Source organism: Eucyclogobius newberryi, unplaced genomic scaffold, assembly GCF_026437365.1.
Source record: "Eucyclogobius newberryi isolate DKJ021-1_F unplaced genomic scaffold, fEucNew1.0.hap1 SCAF_5, whole genome shotgun sequence".
Lineage (NCBI taxonomy): Eukaryota > Metazoa > Chordata > Actinopteri > Gobiiformes > Gobiidae > Eucyclogobius > Eucyclogobius newberryi.
In genome coordinates, this window is record NW_027316167.1 from 13,990,517 (window position 1) to 14,006,221 (window position 15,705).

General features: G+C 38.9%; 1 protein-coding gene across 1 annotated transcript in view; it reads right to left on the bottom strand.

Annotated features, from left to right (window-relative positions):
• Positions 1 to 5,108: 5,108 nt before the first annotated feature.
• The window catches only part of LOC140381587 (protein diaphanous homolog 3-like), a 192,132-nt gene continuing 181,535 nt past the window's right edge, over positions 5,109 to 15,705 (bottom strand). The window contains exon 29 of the mRNA XM_072465652.1: positions 5,109 to 5,709. Coding sequence (XP_072321753.1) covers positions 5,357 to 5,709 — 353 coding nt within the window. The 3' untranslated portion in view covers positions 5,109 to 5,356. The remainder of the gene's footprint in view (positions 5,710 to 15,705) is intronic.

Genomic DNA, 15,705 nt, shown 5'->3' on the forward strand with positions numbered 1-15,705 from the left:
AGGTGAGATCACAGAGCGCGCTGACAAACCGGGGCCCGAGGAGCACGGAAACAGCCGCCTCTCCGCCGCCGGCACGCTACTCCTGCTCTGCATGCGCTCAGAAGGTGTCTGCACATCACACCTCCTGCTCCGGCAGAGGAGGTGGGAAGGAGGAGAGCGAAAAACAACGGCAGCGGGAAAATTAGGCAAAACTAATATGCACGTCAATCTCGTACCGTCATGATGGGATTCTACGCTGTGGGTGCTAATCTTTTATTTTTGTCTCGTGCGTCGCTTTTTTTTTTTTTTGTGCATGATTTGAGTACCCCCTACCTCGTGGACATAAAAATAAATAAATTAAGTCAGATACTGTCAAAACCAGTTTGATTAATTAATTTAAGTTTCAGGTATGAAAAAACACATGGGACAGATTTCTTTAATAGCTTTAGAATGATCTTGATCTAAAATAATCTCGCTGTCATCTCAAGGCCACAAGAAAATACAATCATTTATTTGTTATTGAGTATCAATTAAAACCTTTCCTTTAGTATCAAAATCAAATTTGAAAGTGTAGAACTGTGACAACACTGATTATTTAGCGCAGTCTTCAAAGTGTTCAGGCCAAAGTCTGAAAACTCCTCATACGCTGGACCCTCAACATTCATAGTGTTCTTCTTCTTCTTGTGAGGGTGTATATTTGATGTGATGTTGAATATACTGTTGTGTAAAGCACATGTGATGATAAATATGGTTAAGGGGAAATTCAGTAAAGTATATCAACAAAAATCATCATTTTGGAACTGAAATTAGTATCAAGCCGTAATTCTACTGCATTGTTTCCAATATTGTGAACAGAAGCCCATATCACTCAATGGCTGATTCACTGTTGTTTTTAAAATAAATCTCCACTCCACTTGTTTGGCTCCACAAATTTATCATAATAATCTTATATCTGAAAGCCCTTTTGACTGACAACAATCACATCGCTAGGGTTGAATAATGGCTTCATTCACTTCCTGAAGCAGTAATAATCACTTTTGTTTATTGAAGACATTAAACTTGGTGCTAGATTTAGTTTCATGTGAATATAGGCTCCGTAATTACACAGATATGAACCATAAACCAGCTTGATCTCAATTTGAAATGGATTTTACAAGTAGTGATGTAATGTGAAAACAATTTATTCTGGATATATATTCTACTCAAAGAGATTCTATAATAACAACTTTATCAAAAGAGTCAATAAAGTCAAGATACAGTAAAACATACACATATTTGAAGCGTATATAACTTGATGTGATTAATTGCAATTACTTTTTCTCAATTGGATCTAATTTTAACGCAGGGCCAGATTCTATGATGATAAATAACGCAGCGAACATATAGAGACATATCAGCTGATCCCGTTTGCCCTTTTTATTTACATCTGCTACAAATCCTGCGACGCATTCCCGACTTAATCTCCAATCAAAGGTCTGGATTGCAATCTGCCACACAATATGTTTTGCGGTACTTTATTAGGCTTAGAACACAGGCCTCAGTAATGAAGGCTCCCTCGACTGTAGCAGAGACTGTAGCCTCCTTATGCTCGCGCTCTCCTCTCAATTTGCACCATGTACGAGTTTAGATGGTCAATTTTCTGATTTCTTTCCAAAGACAAAGGCTCGCGCGCTCACAGATGCCGGAACCAAGTCTAATCACTTTTAGGATCTTGAAGACATGCAGCCAATTAACAGAATGCATTGGCAAAGCATATGCAGAGCCAGGATCCCATTTGGAGACAGGCGAGACAGTCCTCTTGTCCTTATCAAATGTAATAAAACAATTATAAAGTTCCCTTGGTTTTAGAAAATAATTTCATGTTGCACCGAGTGTGTGAAACATTTGGTGACACTTTTCTAAGAGTGTTGCGACTTTAATCTTAAAAAAATCTGTTCTGCATATTAATTATGTTGTGTAAGATACTGCCAGAATCCACGAGGCTACGAGGCAAAAGAGAACACCCACGCAGTCAATCCTGCACGTAACAATAATATTGATGGGTTGGATGGATGACTATTAATTTAGTGGAAATAATAAATAACCGACACTTAAATACATTATAAACTTAGCAAGGCATAAAAAGATAGATAGTAGCACTCGGGATGTTAAGTGTTACGATTATTGTGGGAAGGAACACAGTTTAATGATTATTCACGATTACCAAGAGACCAAACAGGGAAAGCTTTTATTTTCTTTTATTCACAAAATGTACCTTTCTGAAAAAAAAAGTACTATAATAAACAGCCAGGTAAAAAAGGTGTATTTTTTAACTATAAAATAAATTTAAAATAATATATTTTGCATCTAAAATAGTGACGATTATGATAAAAATAAAAAAAAAATCCCCCCCAATTCCAATTACGTGGTAACAACGCAGAGAAGGTAAAAGGTAAATAAAACTATGTTCAAAATAGCTAATAAATTGTTGTGTATTTGGCTTTGTCATTGAGGATGCATCAGGCCAGAAGAAGTCATTAGTTGACGTTGAACATTTATTCTTATAACAAATTAAACACTTTTCAAGCAACAAAAGAACAAACCTATTTGATAACTTAATAGGAAAGTCCTTAGCACAAAGTCAGAAACGGTTATGTCAGTAAGGGCATCCTATAGAACCTCAGTATTTTAAGGCTTGTACTAAAGTTTCTTTTGTTTAGGGTTTTATTTCACAGTAAAAATACAGCATGGAATGGGGAGAGAGAGGAGACATTTGGGTCACATATGTAAAAGTATAATGCCTTAAACCAGGGGTGAACATTTTTCACCAAGGGCCGTATTTTGAAACTTAAACGGGTTAGAGGGCCACAAACAACTTGACGATGTCGAATTGGTTGAATGACAAAGTGAATCATTCGAAATTTAGCATTTGACGTAATTGCGATGAGCCTCCATGTACTACACACCTTTAATTAGACTTGGGACATTAATATTAGGTTGGTATAACATCCATATGCCTGAATTTCCCCAATAAAAAGCACTACTTTTTGTTGTTTCGGCCAACATAGCAGGAAGCTGGAGGGCCAACAGAAATTGGTCTGCCCTACATTGGACATGCCTGCCTTAAACCATCTGCAAAAACTATAACTTTTCTAGTGGATGCTCTGCCACTCGGCTCGTTTATGCCAAAAATCTGCTTTGAAAGTTGTGAAATGCCCTCATAAACGGAATAATTAAGCAGCTTGGAATGCATTAGGAAAGTGAAATTTAGTCAGTACTGCTGCAAAACAGTCAACTACTATAATTATAATTCACCAATTCTGTGAGTGACGTGTGGAGGTGAGGATCCATTTCAAACTGCTGATAGTGGTAATCTACAGCTGACAGATGACCGCGGACACACCTTGTCATCAATGGCAGGTGAAATGGCCCCTCGTCTCTTTACTTCTTCTTCAGCGCTGGTGCCACCTGCGAAGTAACAGGCTAGACAATCCCCTGACACATTTGAAAAGTACAGTGCACGTCACGTTACGGGTGGATTTGATGTGCTGATGAATTTGAAATAAGGGGACAATACAAGATCACACCTGTTCCAAGCCGAGGCAGCAGACAAACGAGGATGTTCAGACCCACTGTAAAGGCAACTGTAAAAAACAAGCAAAATGACAGTGATTTGGCCACACATCTGGAAGAGGATATTTATGGCAAGAGCACGAGAAGGAGACGAAGGAGACGATGGAGTAATGACTTTGCCTAGTCTGGACCTCAAGATCTCCAGGGAAACACTTGCCATCGGAGTCTGTGGAGGAAGCGGGACGTCCACTGTCCCCGACTCGTACAAGTTAGAAAGGTAAAAGGCAAACTGAAATGAACATGACACGTACATTTGTGTTGATGTGGATATAAATAGTAAATAGCTGCATTAATCCTCTGTCTCTGTTAAAAAGCAATGAAATACAAAAAAACAACATACTTTTTTGTAGATATTTTATTGCAAATATGAACTATAAAAGATTCAATAGTTTCCTCTATAAAAAGCAGGTTACATGTACATTGATGTTGTAATAATCATAAGTGGTACACGATTTAATGACTAAATACATTCAATTCAAACACGTCAAAATGATTTAGTTTTGCAGTAGGAATTGTTGTACTTAGAATAAGACTTTTGCTTTTAGAAAAAAAGATATACAAAAAACCCAAGTTCCCAAGATAGGGACAAAAATACATTTACGAGGTGAGAGCAAAGAAATAAGAAAGCACATAAAATATATTCATATATTAGGAAATAATGTGGACGGCTAATACATTTCATTTGCATATTTTTAAATGCAACCAAAGTGCTAAGCTTCTGCAGATTCCCTTTTAGAGAATAGAGGTTATGCATTGGTTATGTCGCATTTAGATATAGATTTGTCAAAAGCTGCTAGTACTGTAATGGAGTATTTGCTCTTAAAGGTTCTTCACTGAGTCAAGGTTCAATCACCGTTTCACCATTTGAGAGTACATTTACAAATACCTGAATTACATTCCTTTGTAGTACATAAAGCTTTCAGAACCCATCACTTTCTTCAGCAAAGGCCATGGTATGTATGGTATGTTCATATTTACAGGTGCACAATGTAACCTTTCTAGTGGAGGGTCTGCGATGTAATTACGTTTTCTAGAATGTTTGTCACTGCACAGTCATTTCTCCAAGGATAAAAGTAGGTAGCAAACCACTCACCAGAAATGTTACTTAGTGCACCTTTATTAACTACATTATTTCTACTATTATTATTGTATCTGTTGGTTTCAGACTGAGGAGAACTTGGCACCGTTGGCATGGCGAATTATATCGTTTGAATGGGAAAAAGTGCTAAAAAATGTACATATAGAGGGAAGCTGAAAACCTAAGAATAGACGATGATGGTCTCTGAGTAGCGCTAACTGCGTCTCTCGCTAATGCTAACTTTTAATGAAGAAACAACCAGTTAAAATGTAAAGGCTGCTTATTATTTTATTTGTAGATTACTTGTTATTTTAATGTATGTCTAAGCATTAGCATTTACCAACAAACACCTCCACTTGTGTCTGTCGAAGTACTCACCTGCCAGAAATATTTATTCATTTTAGATAGAGATATAATTGGACAGGAAGTAGTGACGCTAACACTTTTAGAGGACTTTGCTCATTGAAAAGTTATCTTCCGTTATTTCCAAGGCAACGGTGGAAGCTTGTCATCACTCTGAAACCTGAAATCAGATATTGCTGAGAGGAAAGGTTTCATCAGGCCAAATGGGTCTGACGTAGAAAGTATGGATGAATATCATTGAAATGGAAAATAAATGCAAAACGTTTTCAGCATTTATGAGCAAAAACCCTATTTTCGGTGTACACAAGTTTGGCGCGTTGCTTCTCACAGGGCCCTGAGCCTCGCCAGCAGAGCCTCCACATCTGTGTCTCCGTTGCCGACCGACATGGCAGGTGGTGTTTGAATTACCGCCGGCTCCCTCTCCACCTGTCTCTCCCTTTCCCCCCTTTTGATCATCTCTCTGTCGACCGCCCGCTCCCTGTCCGGCCCGTAGCAGGTGCTGAGGCCGGCGGTGTGTTTGTTCCTCCGCCCCGCCTCGGCCTTGGATCGTCCCGTGGATGGATGGGCCTCAGTCTCGTTATGAGCCTCCTTCAAAGCGGCCGTAGCTCTCACCGCCTCAGGTCCCACATTGATATTCTGCCGGGAGCGAGACCTTTGCAGCTGCACTTTATTGTTTTCTGAGCGAGAAAAACAGGGGGAACAAAAGCAGTGAGCGCAGTTGAGAAAAACACCATACGAGTCGGTTGAAGAATGTAACAGGAAAACAAACAAAGGTGTTAATTTAATCACATAAGTCCTTGCTGGGGGGAAAGTGAACACACAGAGAGCAGGTTTAAAGGGAATCGTAAATTCTCACTATTGGTGTATAAATGTACCTGTAATATCAATGCGTGTGTATCTCCTCTGAACTCCATGTCTCTGCAACCTTCCCTCTCCAATAGAAACATGCTGTGTAGTTGCTAAACTTTGGTATAACAGCGTCTTTTGGGGTTGCTCTGGTGTTGTCTATACTTTAGAGATTCAATTTGACTGTGATTGAGTCATTCTTAGATTACAATTATTGCAAGTCCAGCATTATTCTTATGCGAGTCTATGGATCTGAGTTTGTTTATTATACACTGTTGATTGTTGCGTCATATAAAACAAAAAACAAATGTAATAGTTAAATATTAGGGCTGAAACAATCAATCGGAAAAAGCATGACTAGTGGACTATCAAAATAATCTGTTGCATTTTGATCATAATAAAGTCATAAAACAACTCCTAAAAAACCTTTCAAAGTAGTGATTTTCATCAACAATATTAGTTGTAAATATTCTCTAGAAGTATTTAATCACCATATTTCAATCTTTTATCTTTTTTAGTTTAAAATTTATTTGAAAAATCTCAATATACACTGGAAGTAATCGCTTGACCAGTCAACTAATCAAATAAAAATAAAATAAAAAAACCCAGAACAAACAAAAACAAATAGGGCAGTACCAGAGGAGGGAACAAAATAAGAAAATAAGGTTTAAGAAAAATACGGCATCCAAAGAAAACAAAGGTCAAGGGACACAAGGACCCATTTAGTCCAGATTATTTTAAATTTATCCATGTCCAAGTGTTTGTGTGAGTTTTTCCTTTTATCTGTCAGTTTTGCTGTCAGTCCAGTCTTTAGTCGATAGTGCAGTTTGTGTCATCCATTTTTTGTGATTATCTTTATCCCAGCCTCTAGTAGTATGTTCCAAAGGTAAACTAGTCGACTAATCATATTAATAATAATTACTGACTAGTCGACAACTAAACAAAATCGTTCAACGCAGCTGTATAAAATATGATCTAATGTGACACTCTTTTTTGAAAATTGACTCAAGAGTTAATGAATGAACAAAATGTATATGGATGCATTAGATCTTTGTCGTCTGTATGCATATCTCTGCGCTCAGAACAGCCCCTCGTCACCAAACCCCCCCCAAAACCAACCTCTTCCACCATTTTCAGCAGAGTGTGGATTCAATGAACACATACAGTAGCACGTTGTCATGTAAAGTGTTTTATCTTTTTTCTAACCTTCAGGATTAGCATGTAATAAATACATCTAAATCACCAAAAGAGGCCAGTCCGATAACAGAAGATTATGGATTTGTGAACACATGTTGCAGTGTAAACTAGGCCTTTAACCCATCGTTGCTGACATTAAGAAACTGATTGATCACTCTTGAGGCAGCGAGAGTTGCAAAGACATAAAATGTGCAAACAAGAGCGTTAATCAAATTACACCAGTCGTTCTACATGAGAGGAGAAAGGCCAATGAAGCCAAAGCCCGTCTAAAGTGATTGGTCTACGACGAGGCCACAAAGGCAGGAAGTGTACAGACTCAGAGATGAGGGCAGATTCGGAGCCGCAGACAGTGGCATGCGGCCAGCACAATATGATGAAATGGATACAGTGCGCCTGATCAACCACAGCAGAAACTCAATAAGGCCGTTCATCCCGCGCTTTTCCAATCTCCCATTCTCTCCATCCCTCCAGTTCTCTGCGCCCGTCTTACTTCCTCCTGCCTCGTCATCCCATCACCCACTCCATTTCAATGTTAGTCAATTCTAATAATTTATCCATTAGAGTTAAGTTCTGTTGCAGCCTGAATGCAAATGTAAACGTGAATAAAAGGAACATTTGCTTGTGGTTTCATACACGTAATGCAGAAGAATGAGCAAAGCCTTCTGCACATAAACTGTAACACATTTAATCTAATGAAACAAGATGAAGTCAAAGTGGCCGAAGTTGTAAATACTTTACATAAGGTTTTTTTAAATAAGGGAGAGGAATAATAAGCAGAGCCTAAAAGACTAAATAAAACTTTATGCTAATATATAATTTGAAAATGTACATTAAGGTGCTGCTCGGGGCTCGAGTGGATGGCAAGCATGCTGCACATTTATCTATTTAATTATGGTAAAGGGAGAACAGTGCATGTTATTGCACATTTAAACATGTAAATATGCCAGATTATAGCCTTAGGCCAATGTCCACTGGCAGACCCCCTGGCAGGATGATGAACATAAAAACATACACACGGTTTACACACAGACTATGTACAGCTGGATAGAAACAAAAAGGATTGATCACGTTAATACAGACATTCAACAACAACAAAGCCCGGCGAGTGAGACAACTATTAGAGCACAGTTCATCTGTATTGCACATGCCCCATACTGCACTAATCTACATTGCATTTCAATCAAGAGATTTGGTTGATAATATTAACATTAAACATATTGACTTCAGCTACGACAATTTTACTGTATGTCCTTCCCCAGTCTCATCCCCATTTCAAGCTCCACTGTCCTGCCGTATAAAGCCTACAGGATGAAAATGATAAGAAAAAAATACAACCGTAATCAAAACTTACTTGATCAATGAATAATCAGGATTATTGAAGTCACAATATAATTGTGGATATTGATCAAATTATTGTCATGTCTGTGTCCTATTTATCATGAGTCAAGACGATCTTGCTGCATATGGGTCACAATGAACTATTCTGTGTATTTGAACTATTCTGTGTATTTTCTGATCATCTGTGGACTAGTCTAAACAATCTTAAAGCGGACGTCATAGCGAAGGTCAGGCCATGTTTATCAGACCCAAGCAACAGCGATATAAAAACACAGCTAAATCTTGTGAAGAGTCGAATCTCAGCTGCAAGATGAACAACATGCTGCTGTTTTTCCCTGTTTTCATCAAATAAAGAACTTGAGAACGATCTTCGCCTCTCGCAGTCTGTATAGACTAAACTTCGACATAATCATGGCAATAATTACTATTTTAGAAGCAAAATTAAGTGATTTCAATTCAATTTTGCTGTCCTCCAAAAAAGCACATTTAAATTTATAGGGCTTTTGTGGCTGTTTATGTCCCAATAACATTATGTTTGCATTCAGAAAATGCACTTTCATACAGCTGTTCATGTACTTTGGAAACCGTCATGTAATAGAACGGACAAACATCTATGTTTGCACATACTCATTCAATGTTTTACACTTATAGTAAAACCCTAGAAGGTCAGGGAGCAACGGTGCTGCACAGCATGAAAATATATTACTTATGTTTTTAACTACAACGTTTTTGAATTTATTTATTGAAAAATATCAGCCAGCCATAAAACTGCCTGCAAAGCGATTGCATCTAAAACTGACTCAAAATCAGAACTAATGTTTGCTCACATCAATTTGATGAAAGGCCATGATAGTTTTGCAAAGTAAATGGTCTTTTGAGTAGTAAAAAAACATCTATCTATAAACTGCAAATGACTACTGTTGTGGTGTTCGTGTATTCTGAGTGCAGCGTTCATACTTTGTACTCGGGTAAATGTAGCCAAAGCACATGATTTGATTTGAGAGTTTCATTCGGCTGATGCCCCGCTCAGCTCTAAAAACAGGGGCTCACGCAGACAGACGGGGGGCAGAGCAGCGGCCCAGATCTGCCCTGCGCTCTGCATTACAATCCCTCTGAGTGGATCTTAGACTTCATCATCAGTATGTGTGTGCTGGAAGCCACAGCCCAATCCATATTCATGTGACCTTGAGCAGCGATGCTGAAAGGAGTGGCGCGAGAAAGACACCGACCAACGCTGCATTTTAAAGTTTCCACAGAACCAAAAAATGTAGAGTGAAAAAAAAAAAAAAAAAAAGAGCTGGAGGAACACAACGGTGCAGAACAGTACGACCCGCTCCGTCAGCCAATAGGTAATGAGTTTGGAGCGTGGCCAGTCAGTCATGACAATGTGTTTTATGGGCTGCGCTGACAAATGACAAGGAACGTCCCTGAATGCAACCTCTGACAAATAAATAAGGATAAAAGCGGGAAAGAGGAGATGGAACAGGCTGCGGATTAAAGTAAAGAAATAGTGCAGCCGCTGGATCACACTTAAAGGAAACGACTGATGGCATACATGCATTTTATATCATGAATCTGATATTTAAGCAACACGAGGGGAGAGTTTAGCGTTTTGAGATTGATTCATATTTTTGCAACGCCTAAACCAAGGAACAAATGTTGTATGTTGCACGTAAATTCAGATTTTAGAGGAATAAACTGTAAGGTAAATCAAAAATCACCATCACAAAGCTACAAACCACTCTGTACCGTATGTCCCACTTTGAATATTCCCATAGATTTAGGGAAAGGGAAAGGCGCATCACACACAGAGCACTCTTGTTAGGCAAACTAAAGGATTGAGGCTGAAATGAGAACACTGTCGCTGTGCTGCTTATGACTGATCATTTACCGCAGCTCAGAATCTCTCATTATCCTAGCGATTCTGTTATTCTTTTGGTTCAGGCTCAGTTGTGAAAAAGAGGACAATTATTCCCCACCAAAGACGTTTTACTCCCCTCACGCCCTGGTTCTCTTCTCCTGCCCGCTGAAAACCTGTCATCTGCCCCCACGTCGGCTACACCAGGCACACTCAGCCGCAAGAAGCGCAAATCTCACTGTGAATTATACAGAGAAAATTGCCACATGAGCGAAAGATTTTTTGTTTGTGTGATGCAACAGGGAATTGGCAACATAATAGTGGTTGATGCATTTTAAAGAAAAGTATAGTAATATTCACAGCATGTACCTCTCAGTTCTGCACTGAAAGTAGTTAAGTATTGGCATTACTATCACAGAAAGGAACATATTTATCTCGACTTCAGCTTGGAAATGCTATGTTTATATCTGTTCACAAAATGCAGTAGGGCTTTGAATGGCATAAAAGAAAAAGACATAACACACAATTTTTTTAAATGTATTTCCCTGAACCATTTATTTCATACATTTTTCAAACAATGAATGATGAAAAAGGCCAAACCTGTTCAATGACGTTTTGAAACGCTTGGATTACGATTAGATTCAATTTGTATTAATTGCGCAGCTTTAGTCTACACTGCATAGTCAGGGATGAGAACAAAGTAAAAACCTTGCTAAACTTAACTTACTCAAACAAAGGCATTTATTTTCATGCAGCAATGTTGTACACACCAGAAATGACCTAATAACGAAAAATAAATACATTTTTGGCTTTAACATTTAGCCAGAGCTGCTTCACCCGGTAACAATCCATAAAATTCCACATTATTCAGGTGTTTTAAAATAAACATACGCCTGTTGGGTGCCTGAAATGTTTTAGCAAGACCGTTCAATACACGACTGAAGCGGTTTGTATCCAGATGACAGTGGCATCTGTGTAATCAAGGCTAATAAAGTCTGGCGAAGGAGCTTTAAAAACACAGAGGAGCTTCAAGTGTTACCTCTTGCTCACAAACCAATAGGGGGCAAGATTTATTGAAAAATAGATTCAATATGTGGAAATTTTAATAACCAAAACAGAACTGTGTTCGGATGAAAATGCAACATAAAATTGTCAAACTGACAATTTTCTCAGCCTCAACTCACCTAAATATATATCCATCCATCTATTTTCTACCGCTTGTTCCCTTTCGGGGCCGCGGGTGACTGGAGCCTATCCCAGTGACTTCGGGCCTTAGGCGGGGTGCACCCTGGACAGTGGCCAACTTGTCGCAGGGTTAACACAGAGACATAGACATTACAGACAACCATTCACTCGGGCCAATTCAGAGTTACCACTTTTACCTAACACATGCATGTCTTTGGACGGTATATATATATAAATTAAATCTCGCACTCTCCTCCCTGTACCCATTTCCTTGGCTTGTAGTGTCACGGATGATCAAAGTGCTGGCAGACGAGATTCCGCTACCTTTGCTCATCAATGACACCTCGTCGGCCCTTTCTTTGAAGCACAGGGACGTTCGCCTTCATTCCCTGTAAAACATTTGCCATCGATGTAAGACATTCCTGTGCCTTACACGGACACGCCGCTCTGACCACATCTAAAATTGGCCTTAGAGGAAGAAGAGTTGAGATATGGAGCTAATTGCGAGGAGACAAGATAATGACACTTAGCATTTATAGTACTGTCTGTTACAGTGGAAGCTGAATCTTAATGTATCATGTAACTTGTAGGTTCACTGTGTAACTTTTCTGGTAAAGTTTATTTAATTATTGGCGTTTTATTGCCAAACAATCACCTTAAAAAACACACATTCCTACTGTGAGCACGGTCGCCTATCCACGGATCTGGCTTGTGGCCTGGCGGCAGATCCTCCACCAGAAAACCAGAAGTTACCACTCTTTTCTGCCTCAAAGTGTTGTTGGATATTGATTGTCAATTTCCGCACAGATGCTCAGTTTGAAAGAACATTCCCATTAGTTGAAAAATTAAAACATTAAAGAACAGGCAATGGATATTACCAATTAAACATTATTGACATGTTTCCTTAATTAACCAAGATGGCTTCATGACATGCTCAAGATCCAAGTGTGTTCTGTGGTGCAAGATCACTATAAATGGCAGACTGGGTTCACAATTTAAAAAGACCATTTTTGTTAAGCCCCCGTATGACATTTTATTGATTTCCGTGCTAGCTGCCATTTAATACACTTATGTAAAAAAAGTAAACTCTGTCAAACTTTAAAACCTTGATAAAAGGTCACATTTATATAGCGCTTTTCTACCGTCAAGGTATTCAAAGTGCTTTACATCAAGGAACCAGTCACACACACATTCACACCCCAGATGTACGCAGACACTGGGGTTAAGTGTCTTGCCCAAGGACACAACGGCAGTATTCACATGAGGCAGCTGCGATCGGACCACCAACCTGCGGGTCAGTGGATCTGGCCGCTCTGACCGAGCGGGGAGTTGAACTGCCGACCTTTAGATCAGAAGACGAGCACTCTACCACTGAGCTACTGCCGCCCCTGATAGATATTTCTGACAGTCTGGACAAAGGAAGGGCATCCAGACTAAACCCAACGACCAAACAATATGCAAATGACTGCCAACTGGAAACCGTCATGACCACAAACAGAAGAAAGCAGACTATGATCAAATGTTACCTTTTCAACAAAGAACAATGCAAGAGAGTATTTCCCTTAAAATGTTTATAACTGCTTTTGTTGACCTTGGCTTTGAGGTTCCCTGCCATCTATCTTAATGCCACATTTCCAAATACTCCCTTTAAAGAACATGCCCTTGAAAATATAATAGCTTACTGCTCCTGTTATTGCTTTTACCTAAAAAAAAAACATATTGTGTGCGCTGTTTGATGCTTAAAGTTGAGAGTTGACACTGCTGTTGTAGGATTTTTCTTTCTGAAACTTGACCTCCATGTACAGTACGTGGCATTTCATTATGACACAATTACTTTAGGTTAGGTTACGTTAGGTGTATTTATTCGTACCCTTGGGTAAATTGGTTTACAATGATTAAGAGACATCTCGCATATATGCGAGATGTCTCTTAATCATTGTAAACCATATGCACACAGTATAAAAAACACAGACGTAATGGATTAATATATTGAAAAATTGCGCCATTTAAAGGTCACAACGGCGGATGAGATTAAAGATGTTATTTATAATGAATAGCTTGAATTAAATGTTTGCATTTCTAAAAGGCTATTTTGAATTTAAAAAGCTCCCTTGAGGTCAATTTAAAAATAAAAAAAAAATTCTCCTGCAGCTCATTCACACCACATTCTGTATCATTTGAGTAAAAAAATACTTAATCTGCCAAGCTAGATAAAGTTCAATGTGGGAAAAATTGATAAATGCAACAATATAGAGTCAATCGCGGCAGAGTGGTTAACATTGTCAGTAGAAGTAGTAGTTGTTTATTCGGTAATTTGCAGCTCAACAAGGATATACAAACAACAACAAAAATGCCACTTAAGTGTAACTAACAAACAAACAACTAAATTAAAAAAAATTACAATTAAAGCAAGTGAATCAACGTAGCAAACATATGCAGTTCCACTTCCACAACAACTGATTCTGAACATATAAATACAGTAAGAGAAAAACATACACGGCTCATGTATTCAAGCTCACACACATGAAGTCAGTACACTCCACTTGATGTTGTACGTATTTTGGAGACTTTTTTCGCCCTCCACTCACCCCATTTGTACCATAGTTTGAAAACCACGTTGGAGAGTTTCTAGTGAGTGACAATTGTATGCAAGTTTGAACTTTAAGAATCAGATGGTGTTAAAGGACCGTGAAAAGAGACTGTGTACACAAACTTTTAAACTATGACCTCAGTTGTAACAAAGTAGTGATTTAGAGTGTGAAAATTATGTAAATAAATGAAAGGTGGATGCAATTGAAAAGCCCATCAGCCAAAGAAAACCAAAGAAAGCCCAGAGAGCACAAAGTATGGGCTGCAAAAAGAGCTTTTTATCATCCATTTTATGGCTCGGGTCTGGACCAATTTTGACACATCTTGATGTTCAATTTTCAGTAACTAAAAACTTCTCTGATACAAAGGAAAAGCACAGTAACTGCAGCTCAGGCTGTTCTGACGAATTCAAACGCAGATAGTACGAAATGTTTTCATTCCTAGTTTTTAAAAGAGATTTAATATAACACACAAATTAAAACACTTAATGGTTTTGGAGGTAAAAGCATTTGCCAAATATGCTTTATGCTTATTTAGGGCCTAATATATTTGAAGTACTGGTTGTGATGATTGTGGCTAATTCAATATTTACTCACCAGAAGGTAACACACAATTGCACTCATCATTAGTGCACCTCTGACAAACACACTTTTACTTTGTAGGGCAGCACAGATTCAGAGGCAAACTTCAGCTAACTGCAACCCTAAAATGGAAGAGAAAACTATTATCTACTTTCATGGTCGTGTTGAAATTTATTTTCAACTTGGCCCATATTTGTTAAATCTCGCCTGGGGTTTTCCATCTGCAAATATCTGAGAAAAAACACATCACATTTCCCATATAGGACTGTTTGCTCCTATTACGAGCTCCTTACTCATCCCCTGCCTGCGCTCGTCTCTGCTGCTATTGAAGCTTTGGAGGAGGAGAAGCAGCACGCCGCCCTCGGAAAGGATCCGCACAGCATAGAGGGACTCAAGTCTGGACCAGCGCACCAGTTCTCCTTGTTCTCCTCCTGCTCCTCTCACTGTTGAAGCATCACAGGCTGCCAGCGTCGTGGTGACAATTAATTCGGAAAGTGACGGCATGGAAAGAGCAACGCAGTCAAGCATGTAGGAAAGAATGAGTCAAGATTCACCAAATACCACTGGGCAAAAATATGTCTGTCCTTTACGTGGCTTTGAGGCGGAATGAGGAAAGAAAAACGGCAATAACCGAGGCAGCAACAGATTTGCCATAAAATGTGATGCCTGCTGGTTACGAGGGAGGTTTATTTGAGAGCTGCCCAAAAAACAACAACATTATTCGACCGGTACATGGACATTTTGTAACTTTTCCGGTGCCAGGTATTTCAATCAATATCTTGTAAAACATGATTTTTTTACGGTGAGCGGTGCTGCCTCTCCACAGATGTGATGTGTAACTAGGCTAGGTGGCGGACCTTTCATCGGAACAGTTGCATAGAGCACCTTTAAGTCTTTCTGTGTCTCTCATTGGCCGCTTTGTTATTACCCAAGTATAATTAATCTCAGGTCAACTTTATTGTAAAATTATGATGAAGCAAACGTTTAGTTTTGTTACTCAAGTATAATACAGTGGTCTCTTTTCCTGCTTCCTTAGACTTGGTAATATGTATAATGCTGATTTGGTTTTAGTTAATAAA